The 21,225-nt window shown below is 39.2% G+C and overlaps 2 protein-coding genes across 7 annotated transcripts in view; one reads left to right on the forward strand and one right to left on the reverse strand.

The window, feature by feature from the left end:
* Positions 1–1,465: 1,465 nt before the first annotated feature.
* On the reverse strand, positions 1,466–8,616 carry POLR2L (RNA polymerase II, I and III subunit L). 3 transcript variants are annotated; one of them, XM_058157511.1, is made up of 3 exons: positions 8,510–8,616; positions 5,904–6,004; positions 1,466–1,882 (listed from the first exon to the last, which is right to left on the reverse strand). In XM_058157511.1, the coding sequence occupies exons 2-3, from the start codon at positions 5,996–5,998 to the stop codon at positions 1,774–1,776; spliced, it is 204 nt and encodes a 67-aa protein (XP_058013494.1). In that variant the 5' UTR covers positions 5,999–6,004; positions 8,510–8,616; the 3' UTR covers positions 1,466–1,773. The 3 variants fall into 3 exon arrangements, with proteins under 3 accessions (XP_058013494.1, XP_058013485.1, XP_058013503.1); XM_058157502.1 differs by lacking the exon at positions 8,510–8,616 and adding an exon at positions 8,357–8,490; XM_058157520.1 differs by lacking the exon at positions 8,510–8,616 and adding an exon at positions 7,796–7,923.
* Positions 8,617–8,806: 190 nt separating this feature from the next.
* The window catches only part of TSPAN4 (tetraspanin 4), an 827,759-nt gene continuing 815,340 nt past the window's right edge, over positions 8,807–21,225 (forward strand). For 3 of the 4 annotated variants that reach the window (XM_058157452.1, XM_058157443.1, XM_058157461.1), the window contains exon 1: positions 8,807–8,996. The gene's annotated coding sequence lies outside the window, so the exon portion shown is untranslated. The remainder of the gene's footprint in view (positions 8,997–21,225) is intronic. The other variant, XM_058157480.1, reaches the window with a different exon arrangement.

Consider the following 21,225-nt stretch of genomic DNA (forward strand, 5'->3'; position numbering starts at 1 on the left):
TTCCAGAGAAGCTTTACTAATCCCTGATGGCAGTGTGTAGAGAAGCAAGCTTTTCTTGTATTTTTAGTTTTATTTATTAAAATTTTATTATATGACTTTTCTTACGTGGTCTGGGCTTGCTGAAGATAATATAAAAAAGGAAAACTTTATTCTTTATATTATAGAATGAGACTATTGCCCTATTGCCCTATACATTGTAAGCCGCCCTGAGTCTTCGGAGAAGGGCGGGGTATAAATGTAAACAAACAAACAACATTCTGTCTTTGCAGGAAGTATTATTTTTTAAAAGATAACAAGTTAGAATAATTTCTGTAAATTAATAAGTATCAATTCCTCTAAGCCATTTGCCATCTCTAAAATGTCACTGTACTATGTTGAAACTCAAGGCCATTATAGCAGACCTGGATAGCTACAGTCCAAAATGTCTTTCTCTAAATACGGTTTTCAATTGTACTTGCACTATAGCAGTACTCATAGTGATTGAAAACATCTACAGTAAAAGAGTTTTGCTGGCTAATAGGAAAACATCTTTTACCTCTTATTGAATTAATCACATATTTGTTTTCTTCAGTTTGTAAAATGAATAATGTACTATTTCTTCCAGGTTTATTTGGCAACAAGCACATCTTTATTTACTAAGTTCCCTCAAAGGATCCCAAAACAGAAAATACAAGTTGATTTCCAGCTCAACTCTAATAGAATAGAATAGAATAGAATAGAGTTTTTAATTCGCCAAGTGTGATTGGACACACAAGGAATTTGTCTTGGTGCATATGCTCTCAGTGTACATAAAAGAAAAGATACCTTCATCAAGGTTCAACACTTACAACACTTAATGATAGTCATAGGGTACAAATAAGCAGCAGAAAACTATCAATATCAATATAAACTGTAAGGATACAAGCAATAGTTACAGTCATACAGTCATAAGTGGAAGGAGATGGGTTATGGGAATGATGAGAAGATTAATAGTAGTGGAGATTTAGTAAATAGTTTGACAGTGTTGAGGGAATTATTTGTTTAGCGAGTGATGGCATTTGGGAAGAAATTGTTCTTGTGTCTAGTTGTTCTGTTGTGCAGTGCTCTATAGTGTTGTTTTGAGGGTAGGAGTTGAAACAGTTTATGTCCAGGATGTGAGGGGTCTGTAAATATTTTCACAGCCTTCTTTTTGACTCGTGCAGTATACAGGTCCTCAATGGAAGGCAGGTTGGTAGCAATTGTTTTTAATTATTGAAAACCAACTTCAGAACTGGCAGAAACATATTCAACATAGCAGTATCTTTTGGTTGACAGACATAAAGTTTCTGAATTAAGGATGAAGAAGAGACATTCTGGTGAGAGAAAAGTTCCCTGATGGTGTCCACAAATCTGAAAGCTAGGAAGTCAATGATTTGAATGAGGCTGAAATGCAATTAATCTAATTCAGGAATGAGATTTAGAATAAGACAATGGAAACTGGTTTAACCAACATATTTTTATTAAAACTTCGTTACAACTGCTAACTGTAACCCAAATTTTGAGTTTTTTCTCCCAAACTTCCATATTTGAAAATCCAAAAGATTCTAATATACTTAGAATCTGACAAAAAACCATGCTGTAATTAAAAGCACACTCCCCAACTGACTAGGTGAAATTCAATATTAAGTCATTTATTTGGGGGATACTAAGTGGCTTGAGGAATTTCCCACAGATCATTAATCTGATTTCTAATCGCAGCAGTTTGACTTGAGGATTGTAAAATCTTTGGTTCATGTACACATAAATTCTTCATATTTATTTCTCCAGTGGGGCATAGTTCAGGAGCTTTTCAATCAGGTCTACATGGGCAAGCAGCATTCTGCGACAGCAGTATCTTTTCAGACCCAAAGCATCTAAGGCATCACTAGGAACAAACAAAAGCAACAGTATTTTCAAAGAAAAGCATCATGATTAAATCAAATTCCAATAAAATAAATACAAATTTGAGGCCTTGTCCACAAAGGGAAGAAGACAAAGAGACAAAGAGAATGTGAGCATCTGCAGCAGAGGATGGTGCAACTAAGAACTAATCAGAGATCATTAGGGGGAAAAGTTGTGAAAGAAGTTGCCTCATAAATGCTCTGTTAATTCTACTTGGATCAATTACTAGTTTTTAGATTTTTCTACTTATAAACATGTGCCTGATTTGATTGCCTTGAGCCTTCCCACTTAAAAACACATCTGGTGTCTTGATAGTCTAGTGAGAGGAACTGCTGTTTTGATCGAAGAACCAAGGCTATATATTGGGGAAAAAAGATGCTTTTGACTACTTCAAATCTTATCTTCTTAACAAGACAGATGTAGAAGATGGCTTCTGCCCTGCAGGAAAATGTAAAAAGAAAATGTGGGGAACTTTTAGATCTATGATTTGCTTATTTTCTTTCCACCCCAATGCTTAGGAATTCTCTATCACAAAAGTCACACAGTGTTGGCTTCTAGCAGTTTTCAGCATCTTCCTCTTTTTCTCCTTCCCAGCTGCACAATATTGTATTTATAAAAGAAAGACTCTGAACAACAAAAAAAGTCTCTTTCAAATCAGAAGAGCAAATGATGAGAGAAAGACAGGAATCCTTTGTAATTCCTAGCTTCCTCTCCTTTTCAAGCTATGACTGTCAATTTTATCTGAAACTAATTGTGGTGATTCCTGTCCTCATGCTATCACTGTGTGGATTGTGTGAGAGACACACTTGCCTATGAACACATGTATATGCATATGCCTGCAAGAATCCCCATTCTATAAAAAGAACAGGATTGAAAAACATAATTTCCTGAACCAATAACTACTCTAATTTCAGGGCACATGTTGCAATGCTGTATGCTACTAGTATAGTGCCACTCTCAAGAAAAAGCATTTAGTTTTTCCCCCCAGTAGTATAAATGCAGTATGGCAGAAACTACTTGCTTGTTGTGGTCCACCAGCAGCCTGCGGACCTGGCAGCGGAGTCGGACAGTGAGGAGGCTGGGGAGGGCAATGGGCCAGTCCTGGAGTCAGGGGAAGGTCCGGACGAGGGCTCTGCATTGGAGGCAGAAATGGGGCCAGGGCCATCTGGGAGTGATGCGTGGACTCCAGAGCCTCCAGAGGCGGACAGCAGAGAGGCAGAGGAACAGGAGGAGCCTGTTCCTAGTGCCCCATGAGAAGAGCTGCCAGAAGGCAAGAGCAGCTAAAGAAAAAAGGATAATTCGGGAGTAAGGCCAGAAGATGATTGGCCACTCCTATAAGGCTTAAAAGAGCAGCAACGAGCCATTGAGTTCTTTGTAGGAAAGCAACATTGATTTCTGCGCTTCTTGTCAGTGTCTCTTGAACTTTGTGGGGTTTTTGCCAAGAAAAGCCTTTGGCAGGTTGCCAAAGACATCAAAGGTTGGTGATAAGCCGTCAGATTAGTTATTAAGAATTTTATTTTGGACAAAGCTGAGAATGAATTACCGTATATACTCGAGTATAAGCCGAGTTTTTCAGCACGTTTTTTGTGCTGAAAAACGTCCCCTCGGCTTATACTCGGGTCTATATGGCTTATACTCGAGTTTTGTTTTTTTTTAAGCCCCTCGGCTTATACTCGAGTATATACGGCTTATACTCGAGTTTTTTCTTTTCACATTTTACCGACGGCGCTGGGAAGCCCTGCCGGTGCAGTGAGAGGCGGGCGGGGAGCCGCCAGCCTTCTCAGCTGAGGGAGGAGGTTTCAACCGGTAGGTGCCTCATTTCCCACCCTCGGCTTATACTCGAGTCCCCAGTTTACCCCAGTTTTTGGGGTAAAATTGGGGACCTCGGCTTATACTCGGATCGGCTTATATTCGAGTATATACGGTAATTCTCAGCTGTTTTAATAAAATAAGTTTGTTGAGGAATGAATTGTGATTAGTAATCACTATTTGGGCCTTGGTCACAACACTGCTTTGTAATGATTTCAACTATCTGACCTTGCTGTATCATCCTGGATTGACTGTATCACTCTGATTTTATCATTCTGATGCATTCAGATAGAGGGATAGGAAACTGTATGTTGGTTTTAGATGGATACTTGTTCATTAGGGTCTATCAACCCCCGTGATCAGATATAGCTATTCAGCCTCTATTTAGCGGAACAGCTTATCTCAGTTTAATCCTGACCTTCCAGGTAAATATTCTACTTGTTTCTATCTTATATAAATTCAGGATTTCAATAGGGACTAATTAGCATCTTTCAGATGGCAGAGTCAGAGGCACTAACACGGATAGCAATAGTCTAAAAATAGTTGGCATTTTTCAAGTGTTATTATTGCATATTTTGACATGTAAGAAAATATTACATTCTAAATGGGACACTACAAGTAATACTCGACTTGAAACAGCCATTGGGACCAAAATTTCAGTCATTAAGGATTACCTGTATAGCTCATGATTTGGGTAAGGATTTATGCAAGGAATAAAATATCTATAGCATTTAACATTCAGTTTGAGATAACAGTCACTCACAGATCAAGTAAGTGAAAGTTAAAAAATCTAAGCAGAGAACTGATGAACACAAAACGGCAATCTGTAGCTTCCCCAACAAGTTCCAGATTTCTACATCAAATGAAAGCTTCTTCATAGAATTCAACCTCAAATCTATTCAAACAACAATAAAACTAAAAATAGATCCTTACACATTTTAATGGTGTATTATAATTGTTGTATTTGTTTTATTAGTGTTTTGATGAAAATTCCAGCATACTTAGGCTGCACAGTTGTATAAGCTTATATGGAGATGATTTTATTGAACTCTAAGGAATTTATTTCTAAGTAGAAATGCATATAAACACATTAATTTCCACCAAAACTGCAGAAAAGCTGAGTGCTGCAAAAGAATTCTCATATACCAATTTTTATGAACCCATCCTCCAGCTTTTAAAAATCCTACATCTGATAATATGGAGCTAAACAATTAAGCAGAAATGATTATGTTCTTTTCTTCAATATTATTTTTAGTCAGTGCTGTTTGAAGAAACTCAATGTACGTGAAAAGCAACATTTTGAAATACAGCAGAATCTCTGCATCTCTGGACAACTAGCTTATTCAGGTGACCTGACCCCTTTTTATTACAATAAATTATTTTAACAATAACTTGAGTGTCCTGAAGATTGTCAGATGACAGTTACTACAGACAATTCTGCTGCTAGGAGGAATTCAATTATGCATTGTATGCTCACTTGGCCAATCTAAAATCATACAATAAATAGCAAGAGAATTTAGGCATACACTCAAATCAAATGTATTTATCATGCAAATATTTTACTAATATGCTAAAATAATATCTCAGGCTGTAGATCCATAGTTTCCAATTCTGTATTTGCAATGAAAAATCAATGGCTATCACCGCATGATTAACTGCAACCAGAGACAATTCTACCAAGGTAAGGAAAATGGTGAATGTAGCACAAAAGAGAATAATAGACAATAGTTTCCAAATACTAGCGATCAATGGAAGAAATGTTTTTCAGGCTTTTATAGTACATAATAGGATTCAACATAATGTGCTATTTAATTGCTATTATTGAAAAATAGTACTACATGACTTCAAAACTAGCAAGCTTTTTTGAAAAAAGAGCACATCAGTATTAGGGGCTGCTGGAACAAGATTAATATTTTAAAATCTATCAAATTATTTGATCTGTTTCGGTAATATAACAAACTAAATTATTACTCAGAAATACACGTCTAACAGGACACTACAAGGGAAAAATTAAGCAATGTCTTACCATGTACAAGCTATCAACTGAAGCCACCAGAAAATTAGCAACATTTACATTCAGTGGCATGGAAATAATATACTTAAAATATTACACTGCAATCCAAATTGTTATATTGATAAAATTGTTGCTTATCTTACAAAATAGTTATGAAAATATAGGAGTTGAGAATGCATACCCTTCTGTATATTCTGCTTGCAAAAGACCAAGATATGCCTCCCATTTATTTCCAACTGTTTTACCACAAGTGAAGCATCTCACAGGTATAATCATTTTGATCTATGAAAATATAAACAAAACAGCATTTAAGCAAGTGATTAAGTGATTCACACCCAATTTTATGACCTTTTTGTTATATGAGTCACTGCAATTGTTAAGTGAATCACATGATCATTAAGTGAATTCTGGCTTCCCCACTGATTTCACTTGTCAAAAGCTTGCTGGGAAGGTCACAAATGGGCACTATGAGACCCTGGCATGCTGCAATCATTGTAGATATGTGCCAGTTGCCAAGCTCCTGAATTTTGATCACAAGACTGTGGAAATGCTGTCATGTGTGAGGACTGGTTGCAAGTTAATTTTTTCAGTGCCATTGTAATTTTGAATGGTTGTTAGAGGAGTAGTTATAAGTCAAGGACTACCTATATAACCCAACTCTAAACATATTTCCTTGAATAGGACGTAATAGCACAAAGGACGTAACTGTTGAAGTGAATGTGGACTGAATGGTGGGATGTCCCGGAAACCCAAGTAATCAGGATCAAGTACTTATGCAAAAAATTCCATCTGATTATCTATTTTTTGGGGATGTTTATATACATATTTCTGGCAGGTGGGGCTTGCTGCCATCCCTTTGGTCAAGGAATTTCAGGCCTAGAAGAGCATTTTTTGCCATGACTCCTACCCTTTGGAACACCTTGCAAGAGCCACCCCCACTCTCTTTGCCTTTCAGAAGGGCTGACTATATAGTTTGAATATATTATGAGAACCCAGCTTTAAATTTTGGCTTAATCACCAAGCTCTCCTGAGTAACCCAGATTGTTGGGGGCAATATGCTGACTCTGTAAACATCTTAGAGAGGGATGTAAAGCACTGTGAAGCAGTATATAAATCGAAGTGCTATTGCTAACCAATAAATGAAGGGTACTTGATGCTCTCCGAATTTGGTTGTTTTCTGGCAGACTAAGTAACATCATCAGTCCTGGTGCTGATGTTACCTAGTTTAGGTAATGAAACATGTGCAAGAAAACAACCAACTCAGCGACCCCCCAAGGACCCCTCATTTCAACCCTGAGCGAGAAATATTCTCCTTTATTGGTAACCAACAAGTGTATTACATTTTCTTAGCCTGATGCCAAATTATCTTGCAGGATTGTTTTACATCCTTCAATGAAGAACAATTAATTTTCTTCTGACCATTTTTCATAGTATTTGAGCTACCGGTATCTGTGCGATGAAGAGGGAATTAGAACTATTCTGTATCAGCATGACCTGGTGCAAGATGTCTGTGTGCTCAAATGCAATTAATAAATCAGCTTGCCAATGGGTATTGCCCTGAAGTGTTAAGTGTTAAGTGGCAAAAGTATTTCTATTTAGTGAAACTAATTGGAAACTGAAAACTGTTTTAACAGTTTTAAGTTATCCTGTTTCATTCATGAAATGTTTTGCAAGGGTTCATGTGATGCTTTTCTGCATTTTTCTGTATTAAACAGCTGATGCTTCTAGATAAGAATGCTTGCATTGTCAATAAAAACACATGCTTCTGTTCTTTCTTTAGTTGACTTTTTTAAATTAAAAAAAGAAAAGAAATATGAACGGGATATAATGAAAGATGCTATCTAATTATTTGATAAAATTCTGCAAGGACCATTTTGCAATAAATGTTTTATCTGATGGAAGTGCTTCTAGAGGAGATTTTTCATATGTAAATATTTAGCCTCATTTAAGGAATTGTACAGAGGATCAGACTGTATCAATCTCTATTTGCAATTCTGTGTTTTCTCATTACTCTTTTCAATTTTCACTGTAGGAAAAAAAACTAAGATAGAAGAGATCTAATAGCTACGAGACATTTTTGTGATGTTTCTAGAGATAAGGCTTCTTTCTGGACAGCTACATAGTTCACTTAGACATTCATTTGGGGTGTGTGCAAATGCTGTCATCTTCCATTTGTAACCTTCTGTTTTTCCCCTCATTATTCCATCATTTCTAGGGAAAAAAAGAGGAGGAAACATTGGAATAGTTACAGATCGGCTGTTTGTATGATATTGCTCATCTAATCAATGATAATTTATTCAGTGTAACCTACCATTATAGTGAATCATAAATTAATCAAGGCAGGTTACATTCGCACAGCACTGTAGACCAAAATTTCACAGCATGAAGCCAGTTTGTTGTACAACCCAAACCCGACAGGATTCACATGTAAGTACTTATGGGGTGTGTTTAGCGTTAGCTCAGCACTGTATGTTTGTGTCAAACTGTCAACTCCTTAAATTATGCGCAGCACAAGGTTTCTTCCCGCTAAAAAGCTTTTCTGGGAAAGCCTCTGAATCCCACGAAATAATTTTTCGTCCTTTCTTCATCAGATTATCTTTTGTGAAGGAAGAGCCAGAAAAACAGAATAAATACCAAACTGAAAGGACATGAGCTGCAATTAGCCTGGTGTGTCCCTGTCGGGGGGAAAAACATTCCACGTTTGGCCGATATAGGAAACGGCACGTTTTATTTCCAAAGCTTAACAGCCAAAGGCAAGTTCCTCTCTGGTCGCTCGGGGGTACCTACCACACCGAGCCGGTAACGGCTGCCTCCCGTTCAACCCCAGGCAAAGAAACTGCCGCGGGTCCACGCTTTCGCAAGGTCACGCCCACTCCCGCGGGCGCTACCAACTCCGCAAAAGGGGAGAAATAACGTCTCCTGCCTTCCTTATTTTAGTGTCCCAGGGCAGTAACAGAAAATAGAGACGTGTATTCATAGAGGCGTGTATTCATCACAGCGTGATCTGTGACAAGCGTAAAAAAACCACCTTTCTCTCTTTTTTCTTTTTAATCCAAATCGATCCCCCCAGGATAAAAAAATGATACGTTCCAAGAGGTACGGCACCGCGGTTGGCTCAAGATAACTGCGTTCCTCTACAAGCTTCGCAATTCTCGTGCGCGGTGCGCTGAGTATCTATCTAGCTATCCGGCTGGTGCGTTCGGCTTGCTGAGCGCCGAGTTTTAGGCAGCGGCTGAGTTCCGGGACTCATCGAAAGCAGCGGTGAGGCGGCAAGGTATTTCCTCGCTTCTTCTTCTTCTTCTTCTTCTTTTTTTTTTTGCGTTGCCGCGGTGCTGTTTGGACGACACTTGTTGCCGAGAGTTTTTCCAAGGGAGAGTTCGGGCGGGGGATGGAAAGGCTCGTCTCCCCGCTCCGCTGATTTGCTCTGCAAACTGGAAAGCGCAACTGGTGGTGTTTGCCATTGAGCCCTGCTAAGTTTTTCCCCTCCCTCCCGCTTGTTGATGGAAATAAAGAAAATAAGCGGAGGGGTGGCAGCTGATAGAAAACAGCTGCTCGCTGCCTTTGCCGGTCTGCTGCTTGTGATCTGATGTAGGAGGCCGGTTGGTTTGTGTTCCGCTGCTACCGAAGAGTGATTTCTTCTCGCGTTTGCCCCCAAACCGCTCGAGTTAGTAGAGATTTGCATGTTTGCATGCACGGGGCGGGGGGGATGCGGGAGAGGTGATTGCGATGACAGGCTGTGCATTTTGCAAAACCGAGAGGGAAATCTAAATGGAAAACTGGTACTAGTAAAATAATACCAACCAAACCTTCCTTTCTTTTTAACTTAGGAGACCGAGTTGAGAAAGCAGTGATTTCCCCCCCCCCCCATCGCGTTCTTCCTTGACTGCGCCGGCTCTTCTTGCTCATCGTTTTTTCTTTTCCGAAAGAAGGAATTTTCCTTCCTTCCTTCCTTCGGAATGTTCAGTTAATGGAGCGGGTGACTATGTTAACGTCACGCGAAAACTTGCCCGGTATAGATGTGTTCCCCCCCCCCCCACCACCCCGGGAGCTGTCTTAATTTCTCCAGCCTCGGCTTGGAAGAGGTAAATCAGCCACTGGTACCTCCCGGTTTCTTTCCGCGCACCTTTCTTCAGACGTAACCCGGTGGGGGTGGGTGTCAGTGGGTTTTACGCTCCGAGAAGGATGCACGGCCTTTGAGGGGAGAGGTTTACGTTTGGGGAGGCGAGCAAGCCTTTTTAAGCAATCCACCTGATTGAAATCGGCGAGTCGCTTACAGAGGAGCAAGTCTCGTTTGCTCAACTGATCGGACGTTGGTCTGGTTTTAAGGCTGCCCATCGGGGGCGAAAAAAAAACATATACATCTGCACTGCAAGCATCCTTTCCGAGCATTTCGACGTGCTTCGGCCTCCTTTTTTCGCTTCGTGGAAATCTTACGAGGCGTTTCAGAACGAGCGATGGTAGCTGATCTAAGATCACCCCGTGTAAACTTAAAAGGCGGCGGCGTGTGTGTGTAGGTGCGCTAAGCATGTGAACGCCGGTGAAAATAAACGGGGAAAGAGCTGATTGCGTACTGTATATCTAGCTTATTCCGCGGTCCTGTAATCCAATGAATCGGTTCCTCTACAGTGCGGACCGATGTTGGTGTCACAAGACTAGAACTTTTCTGCTCTTGTGAGTTTGGCTGAAGCCACTGGGTGTGGCCCATTTGATTTAATCTGGCATAATTTTGGCTTGCTCCCTCTGGGCCAGATATGCTGAAGAGCCTCTAGAGTCTAGACTACTTTCCTTCCAAAGGCTGGGAGTTAGTCACACCTGTATTTAGAACAGAAACTTACACCTTTAGTTTAGTACAGGGGTCTCCAACCTTGGTAACTTTAAGCCTGGAGGATTTCAACTCCCAGAATGGGAGCTTAACGTTGCCAAGGTTGGAGACCCTTGGTTTAGTAGGATAGTGGTCCAATGACAATTGATATTGTTTCCTGATTGCTTATTTGTACCCTATGACTATCATGAAGTGGTATACCTTATGATTCTTGATGAATGTATCTTTTCTTTTATATACACTGAGAGCATATGCACCAAAGACAAATTCCTTGTGTGTCCAATCACCCTTGGCCAATAAAAAATTCTATTCTATGACAAAGTTGGAGTGGGGTGGAGTTATAAATCATGGGGGAGAGGAGAAGATTTGAACAATACAAGGGGTCTTAAGTCCAGCAGATAGGTCCCTGCCCTTCTTCAAGCTGTATCTGCACTTTTAGGCAAATGCTAAAAGAAAGGTTATGGGAGATCTTTGAATGTCAGAATGGAACCCAAGTCAGTTTGTGAAAGAGGGCATGAGGGAGGTCTTCCCTACAACTTGTAAGGCTACCAAAGAGATGTTTGGGACAGGTTGAAGGATGGACATTTTTTGGGTGATCTTTTGGAGATCTTTGGGCTTATCATCACACTATCACAGCTAATAGAGTTTTGCATGCTTCAAATTTAAAGTCACCAAGGTCTTTGGGGCATGTGAGGAGGAATGCTCACCTTTGTACCTCCTTAATATAACTGCCTTTTTCTAGATGCTGTGGTTGGCCTTTAGAATAGAATAGAATTTTATTGGCCAAGTGTGATTGGACACACAAGGAATTTGTCTTGGTGCATATGCTCTCAGTGTACATAAAAGAAAAGATACGTTCATCAAGGTACAACATTTACAACACAATTGATTGTCAATATATCAATATAAATCATAAGGATTGCCAGCAACTAGTTATAGTCATACAGTCATAAGTGGAAAGAGATTGGTGATGGGAACTATGAGATGATTAATAGTAGTGCAGACTCAGTACATAGTTTGACAGTGTTGATGGAATTATTTGTTTAGCAGAGTGATGGCCTTCGGGAAAAAACTGTTCTTGTGTCTAGTTGTTCTGGTGTGCAGTGCTCTATAGCGTCGTTTTGAGGGTAGGAGTTGAAACAGTTTATGTCCAGGATGCGAGGGATCTGTAAATATTTTCACGGCCCTCTTCTTGATTCGTGCAGTATACAGGTCCTCAATGGAAGGCAGGTTGGTAGCAATTATTTTTTCTGCAGTTCTAATTTTCCTCTGAAGTCTGTGTTTTTCTTGTTGGGTTGCAGAACCGAACCAGACAGTTATAGAGGTGCAAATGACAGACTCAATAATTCCTCTGTAGAACTGAATCAGCAGTTCCTTGGGCAGTTTGAGTTTACTGAGTTGGTGCAGAAAGTACATTCTTTGTTGTCCTTTTTTGATGATGTTTTTGATGTTAGTTGTCCATTTTAGATCTTGCGATATGATAGAACCTAGAAATTTGAAGGTTTCTACTGTACTGCTCTGTGTTGAAAGAAAAGTCCACAGAATTAACTTTTTAAGCTAATTTGATCCAATCTATTGGGAAATAGAAGGATAGACTCTTTCCAAAATATCCCTATTGACTCCTTCACTACTAGGATAGAAAGAGCTGCAAGTTTGAAGAAGTGTTGACCTTCATGAAAATCTCCAACCATCATATTCTCCCATGTCTTGTCTTCTGTTTTGTTTTGTGGAACTGATGCTAGTTTATGAACTGATGGAGAACAGAAAATCTAATAGCATGCTAATCTTATTTTTTTCCCCATGGGTGTGGTTAAAAACTTCCAAAGTTCTAGAACTTAGCTATTGTGGGAAAATAAGATGCTATTCTAGATATGTTTTTGGTCTATTCCAGCAGGATTCCTCATTTCAGAGGCCTGTATTATTATGGTTAGATTCATGAACATAACAGTTGTGTTGCCACATATATTGTATATTTAAAGTAGATGCTAAGATATACATATCTGCAACTGATTTTGGAGGAAATGAATGGATCTAAGCAATCATGAAGATTATTTAGTGGGATCACATTCCTGAATCCTGTGTGGTTAACATAGTTCAGGGGTAGTTAACCTTTTTATTCCTACCACCCACTTTTGTATCTCTGTTAGTAGTAAAATTTTCTAACCACCCACCGGTTCCACAGTAATGGTGATTTATAAAGTGTATCATCGTCTGCGCATGCCTCTCACGCATCACTTACATAACGTGAACTAAACGTATGCGTGGGCGATACAAATAGTATATTTTCAGAAATTTAAATTGTCACAGGGAATTTTATTAAAACCTAATGAAAATGTTTTTAAATAATGCTATGATTTTTTAAAAATAAGTCAATTAAATTAAAAAAAAGGAAAGTGCTTCAGTATCGGATAAAACCCCTACCACCCACCATGAAAGCTGGAACACCCACTAGTGGGCGGTAGGGACTAGGTTGACTACCACTGACATAGTTATTCAAAGTAAAATGAATTTTAAATGATTCCTCACTCCTACCCAAATGGACAATTGAGCATAAGTTTTCTTGTTTTTTTATTACCAGATTTTCAGGTATTTTACAATGATCACTCCATTTTAACAGTAAGTTACATGGAGAGGAGAAAATGTCCTGTTCCTTCTTTCAGTAAATTACATAGAGGGAAGTGATATATAACAGTAATCTACAAAGGGGACTTCTCTGTAGTGGCATGTTGTGAGAGACTGTGGGAAGAAAATGGAAGAAAAGCACATTTTGGGGAGAAGAGATAGCACAGCTGGGTGGGAATCATCGTTAGAAAATTATTTAATTGTAATGAATTCACTACTGAATGGTTCTACCTAATACAAATAGTCCTCAATTTACAACAGTTCATTTAGTGACTGTTCAAAGTTACAACAGCACTGAAAAAGGGGATTATGATCGTTTTTCACAGTTACAACCTTTCCAGCATCCCCATGATCATGTGATGAAAATTAGATGCTTGGCAACTGGTTCATATTTATGTCCCTTGCTGCGTCCCAAGGTCACGTGATTGCCTTTTGCAACCTTCTGACAAGCAAAATCAATGGGGAAGCCAGATTCACTTAACAACTGTGTTACTAATTTAACTGCAGTGATCACTTAACAAAGGTGGCATGAAAAGTCATAAAATGGGGCAAAACTCGCTTAACAAATTTTTCACTTAGCAAAATAAATTCTGGGCTCAATTGTGAGGACTACCTGTACTTTACTCTTAGCGTTTCCAAGATTATGTTTTTATCACAGTTTTAACTGTGCCTTCTTGAAAATAATATGAACTTGTTTCCTTTGTTTGCTCCCCCTGTGGGGCTCAACACATATTCTTGAAATTCTTTGCCTTCCCTGACATTTGTGATACACGTTAGAGTCTGTAAAAGTTTTACCTTGCCTGTTTTGGATTGAGTTAATCAATCTTATATGTTTTAATTGTTGAATATTGAATAACACTTTTATCACCTTTCTTTGTTAATCTGAAAAATAACGTGGCTACTTTATAAATTGCATAACACACGGCTGTTGTGAAATACTTGGTTCCTTAAAACAGCTACCTTGCTTTCATATGTTCCAAAATGTACCTTCTGAACATTTTTGAAACATGCTCAGCCCTAACATTCAGTACTTTAACTTCGACCTCTTACTGTACCTACCGTATAAAGTTAATTAGTACATAAATTAAAAGTAACAGGGAGATGTATGACAAATATATATTAATGTATCATTGATTCTGGTTCTCAAAATATTGAACTTGGTGTAAGCAAAACAGTGAGGTCATTGCATGAGAGAAGTATCAGAACTCTTAGAAGTATCCCAGATCTTGTAGAAATAGAAACAAATTTAGGAACAATATGGATAAGGGATGAAATAGCCCACTGAGCTCAGAGTTAATGCTTTGTTGCCACAGAATGCTAAATGTTTCTTGTGAAACACGAACCAGGAAAACTTATCTTGGATATGGATTTGGTTGGCTGGAATAGGCACATCCCATTGTGCAACTCTGCGTTGTATGACCAGAACTATTTCAATTTTTCTGTGTTAATGGATTGACAGGGCCAACCCCAGAGATGGGACAGTGAGATCCAATCAAGTCCAATCTTTTATTTGCTTACATCTAATGGACAGAATCTTGCCAAACTCAGGCTATAACTTTCTAATCTACTAGATATATCCTGAGAGACTTTCGGGTGTTGAAATGTCTTTCAATATTAGTAGCTCAGGTTGGTAGTTATGTTGTTGGTCTGAGCTCCAAGCTTGGTGATTTGGTTGCAAATGTTTCGTCCCCATTAGAGGAGACATCTTCAGTGCACTTTGGATTGTGCTTACCTAGGGGAGCCCTGGCCTCGACAGATCACAAGAAATTGGACCACGTCACACATAGCTGATCAAATCAATCTGAAACCAAACCATGACATCATCAGAAGACATCCAAACAACACCAGCACTAATTTACATCATACAGATGGTACTTAAAACCAAGGACTATTCAGCAACTGCAGCCAGCCAATCACACAACCCGAAATCAGACCAGGACTTAGAAAGGTATTTAAAGGCCAGTATGCCCTCAGACAAGCACAATCCAAAACACACTGAAGATGTATCCTCAAATGGGGACGAAACGTTTGCAACCAAATCACTAAAAACTTGGAGCTCAAACCAACAGCAATAGCATTTAGACTTATATACCGCTTTACAGCTGTAAACCGCCCTGCGTCCTTCGGGAGAAGGGCGGTATAAAAATCTAATTAATTAATTAAATAAATAATAATAAATATAGTGCTTTACAGCTCTCTCTAAGCGGTTTACAGAATCAGCATATTGACCTCCCCACCAACAGTCTGGGTCCTCATTTTACCCACCTTGGAAGGATGGAAGGCTGAATCAACCTTGAGACTGGTGGGATTTGAACTGCCAAATTGCAGGCCGCCGGCAGTCAGCTGAAGTAGCCTGCAGTACTGCACTCTAACCAAGGCGCCATGGGGGGCTCATAACTTTAGGATGTGGTTACCCTGAACCTCTTCCCGCTTCTCCCATCCAGCTCAGGACTTGAACTGTTTCTTAATCTGTCCCTCTTTCTGTGAAGGCTCTGAGTTGGCAAAATACTCTTCCCCTGTTGCTGCAGGTGCACATTTGATCACATGAATATCTTTATTAAGACAAGAAATTGTCTACATTCAACTCTAACTCTGTGTTTAAACAAAAATAGTTCTAATTTAGCTACTTTATGCTAGAGATTTACTTTTCAAATCTAGTTGTTGGGCAATGACAACATACAATTTAGGAGCAGAATGTTTGGGTAGATTTAAATGTTCTCCCACTGATTTATGAATATTGCCAGTATTGTGTTTTTTTCCCCTCAGGTTTTTGCAAATAACAAAAATTCCTCTGCCAGCATTTCTGTTCCACCTTTTTGCAGACTACTTGAAAACTATGGTGGTCTTAGAAGAGATTGAATCGACTTTTTTGTTCTATAGGTCAAAAAAGTGTACTTCACTCATATTTCAGTGTTTTTCACTAATGCCATCATCATTGTCAAAACTCAATACTTTATTATGACAATCATATACCATGCAAATAATTAATTTTAGAAACATTAATATGTATCAATGGGTGGAAACTAATCAAGGGGAGAAGCAACTTAGAACTAAGGAGAAATTTTCTGACAGTTAGAACAATCAATAAGTGGAACAACTTGCCTCCAGAAGTTGTGAATGCTCCAAAACTAGAAATTTTTAAGAAAATGTTAGATAGCCATTTGTCTGAAATGGTGTAGGGTTTCCTGCATGGGCAGGGGGTTGGACTAGAAGACCTCCAAGGCAGTGGTGGGATTCAAGTAATTTAACAACCGGTTCTCTGCCCTAATGATTCCTTCCAACAACCAGTCTGCCAAACTGCTCAGAAAATTAACAACTGGTTCTCCCGAAGTGGTGCGAACTGGCTGAATCCCACCACTGCTCCAAGATCTCTTCCAACTCTGTTGTTATGTTATGTTATGTTATGTTATGTTATGTTATGTTATGTTATGTTATGTTATGTTATGTTATGTTATGTATCAGTTTTATGAGGACCATTGATCAATAAAGTTAAGGTCTTGTTAGGTTGTTTGATAATAAGGTATAATTAAAATATTCTTTCTTTGGGGAGAAGGAAGTAAAGGACTAAATGTCTTGCTTAGAAAATTCTAATTGATAGTCTACAGTTCACAGTTGAAAATCATTTTAACTATCTGAGGTATTTTCCAGTTTAGCAAAGTTGATTTGGAAAGATCTTACTTGTTATTTTATCTTTTCTCTCTGGGTGTCTCAGATAATTTTTTTTTTTTTTTTTTTTACATTTATACCCCGCCCTTCTCCGAAGACTCAGGGCGGCTTACAGTGTATAAGGCAATAGTCTCATTCTATTTGTATATTTTTACAAAGTCAACTTATTGCCCCCCCAACAATCTGGGTCCTCATTTTACCTACCTTATAAAGGATGGAAGGCTGAGTCAACCTTGGGCCGGGCTCGAACCTGCAGTAATTGCAGGCTACTGTGTTCTTAATAACAGGCTTTACCAGTGTGAGCTAAACCGGCCCGGTTAATTATGGTTGAAATAGCATGCTGGTATTTAGAAAAGATAACAGATTATATAGAATCTATTTACTTGATTATCTAGGTAATTTTATAGACTGAAGGAATATTATACATTGAAAGTACATTAATATTTCACAAATTTGGAGTGGCAAATGGCTTCTTGAAAATTATGTATATAAACAAAACTTGTGGTATGTTGGGTCACTGGCAAATTGCTGCATTCACTTTAAAACTCTTTTCATGTTTGCTTGCCTTATTTAATTAAACCAGTGATGGCGGACCCATGACACGTATCTTTTCTTTTATGTATACTGAGAGCGTATGCACCAAGACAGATTCCTTGTGTGTCCAATCACACTTGGCCAATAATTCTATTCTATATCAAAGGTAACATGCCATATTTTGGATGACATGCCAGCATTCACCAGCAACAACTATTCAAAAGCATAGTGTCATGTCCCACTCCCACTCCGACGCACGAGTCAAGGAAGTCCGTAACAGACTTGGCAATGAAGCCTTTGCAGCTTGCCAAGTTCCTTCGAGGTTTATCAGGGCAGGCAGGAGTCCAAGTTGTGACTTCAGCGATAGAGTCCGATATCAGCAAACTAGCTAAGACTTTGCTTGACTCAAGGTTGGAATGCCAAAAGCTGGTCCTTTATATAGGCTGTGGGGTGTGGCTCCATGACTTGGCATTTATCCAGGCCTGCCCCACCCCTCCTTCTGCTGGCGTCACCTCTCAGATCTCCGGAAACGAGGGTCCTCCCACTTTGAATTGTCTTCAGCTGGATCTGCTGTCAGTAATTCCAGCACCTGGCTGGCTTCCTCTGACGGCTGAGCCAAAGGAACACACGCCGTATGAGTGAGGTTTATTGGGCTTGTTCGTTCACTCCTGGCATCCTCTCCAGGCATGGGGCCAGGGCCAGGCTGGAGGCATGACAGGCCATTCATCTTCATTATCAGACTCGGAGTCTGATAAAAGACCCGGTTGGAGACGGGAGGGGCCCGGCTGAGGAGAGGAGGGAGGACGAGTCACAACACATAGTCTGTTATCTTGTGATTTTTTGAGGTTATGGATACCTTGCAAGAATGGGTTTGATGCCTCTGAAACCTCCAAAAATCACATGAGAATAGGGTGTCCTTTCACATGTTTGTTGGCTGCAGAGGCTACAGAAGAAGCTGCTTCAAGAACAAAAGCCTCGTGCAACTTGGATTACCTCAGAGATGCTGCAGTGGCCTTTTCAATAGAAAGAGAACACTGCCTGAAGGTAAGTAGCATACAGCAGAACCTGGGGAGTGCTGAGCTGTGGAGCAATCGCATCATTCCCCAAGGCTCATGGGGAACCATGAGATGGCCTTTTGGAGTAGCAGCTGTTGTATTAGGGCCGAAGTTGAGGCGTTTATTTCTACTTCAGGCCCAGCCTCAGTGTTGCTGCTGAGTTTTTTATTTATTTATTTATTATTTATTTATTTGTCATAACAGTATACATAAGCATAAGCATGAAGTATCTATACAACATATAAGTATATATATGAGTATAAGCATGTAATAACTATATAAATTGTATATAATGAAGGAAACAGTAGGATAGGAACGGTAGGCACGTTTGTGCTCTTATGCACGCCCCTTATAGACTTCTTAGGAAAGGGGTGAGATCAATAGTAGACAGCTTTTGGGTTAAAGCTTTGGGGACTTTGAGAAGAGACCACAGAGTCAGGTAGTGTATTCCAAGCATTAACAACTCTGTTACTGAAGTCATATTTTCTGCAATCAAGTTTGGAGCGGTTAATATTAAGTTTAAATCTATTGTTTGCTCTTGTATTGTTGTGATTGAAGCTGAAGTAGTCTTCCGTTGGGCGTTAATGTTGGGGTGGCCTAGATGGAAGGAAAATAGAAAATTGTTTCTCTTGTTTGGGGGAGTACTGTATCTGTGACAAGGCATTTTCTGAATTGTTGTTATGCAGAGCCTAAAAGGTCAACCATTACTTGAGCAAAAGCATTCTTTCTTAATCCAGTTTTTTTGGGTTTGCGTGGATATACTATGGATTCACACAACATACTAGCCCAAAGGGTACTTGACTAATTTGTGGTTCGGCGCATCAAATGACCACAACCTAAATAAATCTTATTACCTATGTTCATCAAATTATTGTGATGTTCCACATTTATTGTGCCTCCTTATTACATAGTTTCATTTGACCAGCAGTAGCTTTGGATTGCATCAGATCTGGTTGTGATTGACAGAATAAAACAAAATCTTTATAGTACACTAAGAACTGTGCATGTTACAATGACAGCACACTCAGATGTAGAATCCAGCAGCTATTTCTGCCATCCTGAATGGAGTTAGGTACAGCGCCTCTTCTTTCAAAATGCAGCCTTTTCTATAATCCTTTATTCATGGAAAAGCTGTAATGCTTATCTCAGCATGAAATGTGCATTAGGAATAAACCAGGGGGAAAATAAGAAGCTCAATGGAAGATGTGTGCAGGAACTACAGATGTTCAGTAGTTGACGCTTCCAAAGAAATAGGAATTGAAGGAAAAAGTCATGCAGATATAACCATATCTAGCCCCATTCTGATGCAATTTCCCTTTGCATGACATTAGATTAAAATTTTCTTTTTGCCTACATAAGATTAAGCACCATTAGACTGAAGAGAGATGACTTTTGAATAAACATTTCTAGAAATAGCTATAAGTGGGCCTTGCAGAAACCTGCATATGCAGCTATGATTTATTTGAAGGCCTACGAGTTCCAACTTTTTTACCGATGATAAAGTTTATTTAGAGTACTACAGGAAATATTCTTAAAGCAGGGAGAATTAGATAGCTTTTCTATTTCTTTTTATTTAGCTCACATTTTCAATTCCTAAAGACAATAAGGCGGTTCAGAGCTAGTCCTTTTCCTAGTTCATCATTCTGTACCAGTGGTTCTCAATTTACGATCACTCTCTTACAACTCAAACTTACAGTGGCACCCCTTCCAAAGGTACTTACGACTTATTTGAAATTTTGACTCCCCCTCCCATGGTCACCTGATTCCATTTTGGACACTCAGCCACCAGTCCACATTTACGGCTGTTTGCAGTATGGGTTTGCTTAATGACGGTTCCAAAAAAAGTAATAAATCCGGTCAGTCACATGATGACCTGCTTAGTGACTGGCATAAGTTATGATCAGAATTCTGGGCTTTGTTATGGTTGTAAGTTGAGGACTACCTGCAGCCTCTATATTTGCAAAGTAGTGACTTTACTATAAAGATAAAGGTTCCCCTTGCACATATGTGCTAGTCGTTGCCGACTCTATGGGGCAGTGCTCATCTCCGTTTCAAAGCCGAAGAGCCAGCACTGTCCGATGACGTCTCCGTGGTCATGTGGCCGGCATGACTCAACACCAAAGGCGCACGGAATGCTGTTACCTTCCCACCAAAGGTGGTCCCTATTTTTTCTACTTGCATTTTTACGTGCTTTCGAAACTGCTAGGTTGGCAGAAGCTAGGACTTTACTATAGAATTTGATATATTTTGAGTTTTGTCTTTCCTCCGTTAGCAGTAATTTAGAAAGAATGTTCCCTTTTCACCTTTGCAGATCCAGTAGTTAGAAGAATGAGAACCAGATGGCATCCAGATGGGAAAAGATTTGGATTTTGTTGCAGATTTCAACTTTATTCTTTGAGTGATTCTCTGGTGTAACTTCTAAGAGGGTAGGCCCTCTTTTAAAAAGAGCAGGACCATGCAAACATAAGATTTTAACATATATTTTAGACAAGCATCTCAATTAGTTTCACATTCAATGAATATCTCTTTAAGAAGAGATCTTAACAATTATTCATGTTGTTTGTAGGTAAAAATGTGCAGTCATTAACATGCAAGACTTGGATATGCCAGTCTTGATTAAATTCCTTATGTCTAGTCAGTTAATGTTGGACAATCACATTGATAAAAAGTTCTACAGAACCTGGAGCAAATGTCTGAAAATAATGACTTCTCATATATGTATTTTTAGGACTAAGACATTTAAGATATATTTGTATGGCATTTGTGCTACCTTCACAAAACAGGAGACATTTAATTTTGCTATT

The sequence above is a fragment of the Ahaetulla prasina genome, chromosome 1 (genome assembly GCF_028640845.1).
Source record: "Ahaetulla prasina isolate Xishuangbanna chromosome 1, ASM2864084v1, whole genome shotgun sequence".
Lineage (NCBI taxonomy): Eukaryota > Metazoa > Chordata > Lepidosauria > Squamata > Colubridae > Ahaetulla > Ahaetulla prasina.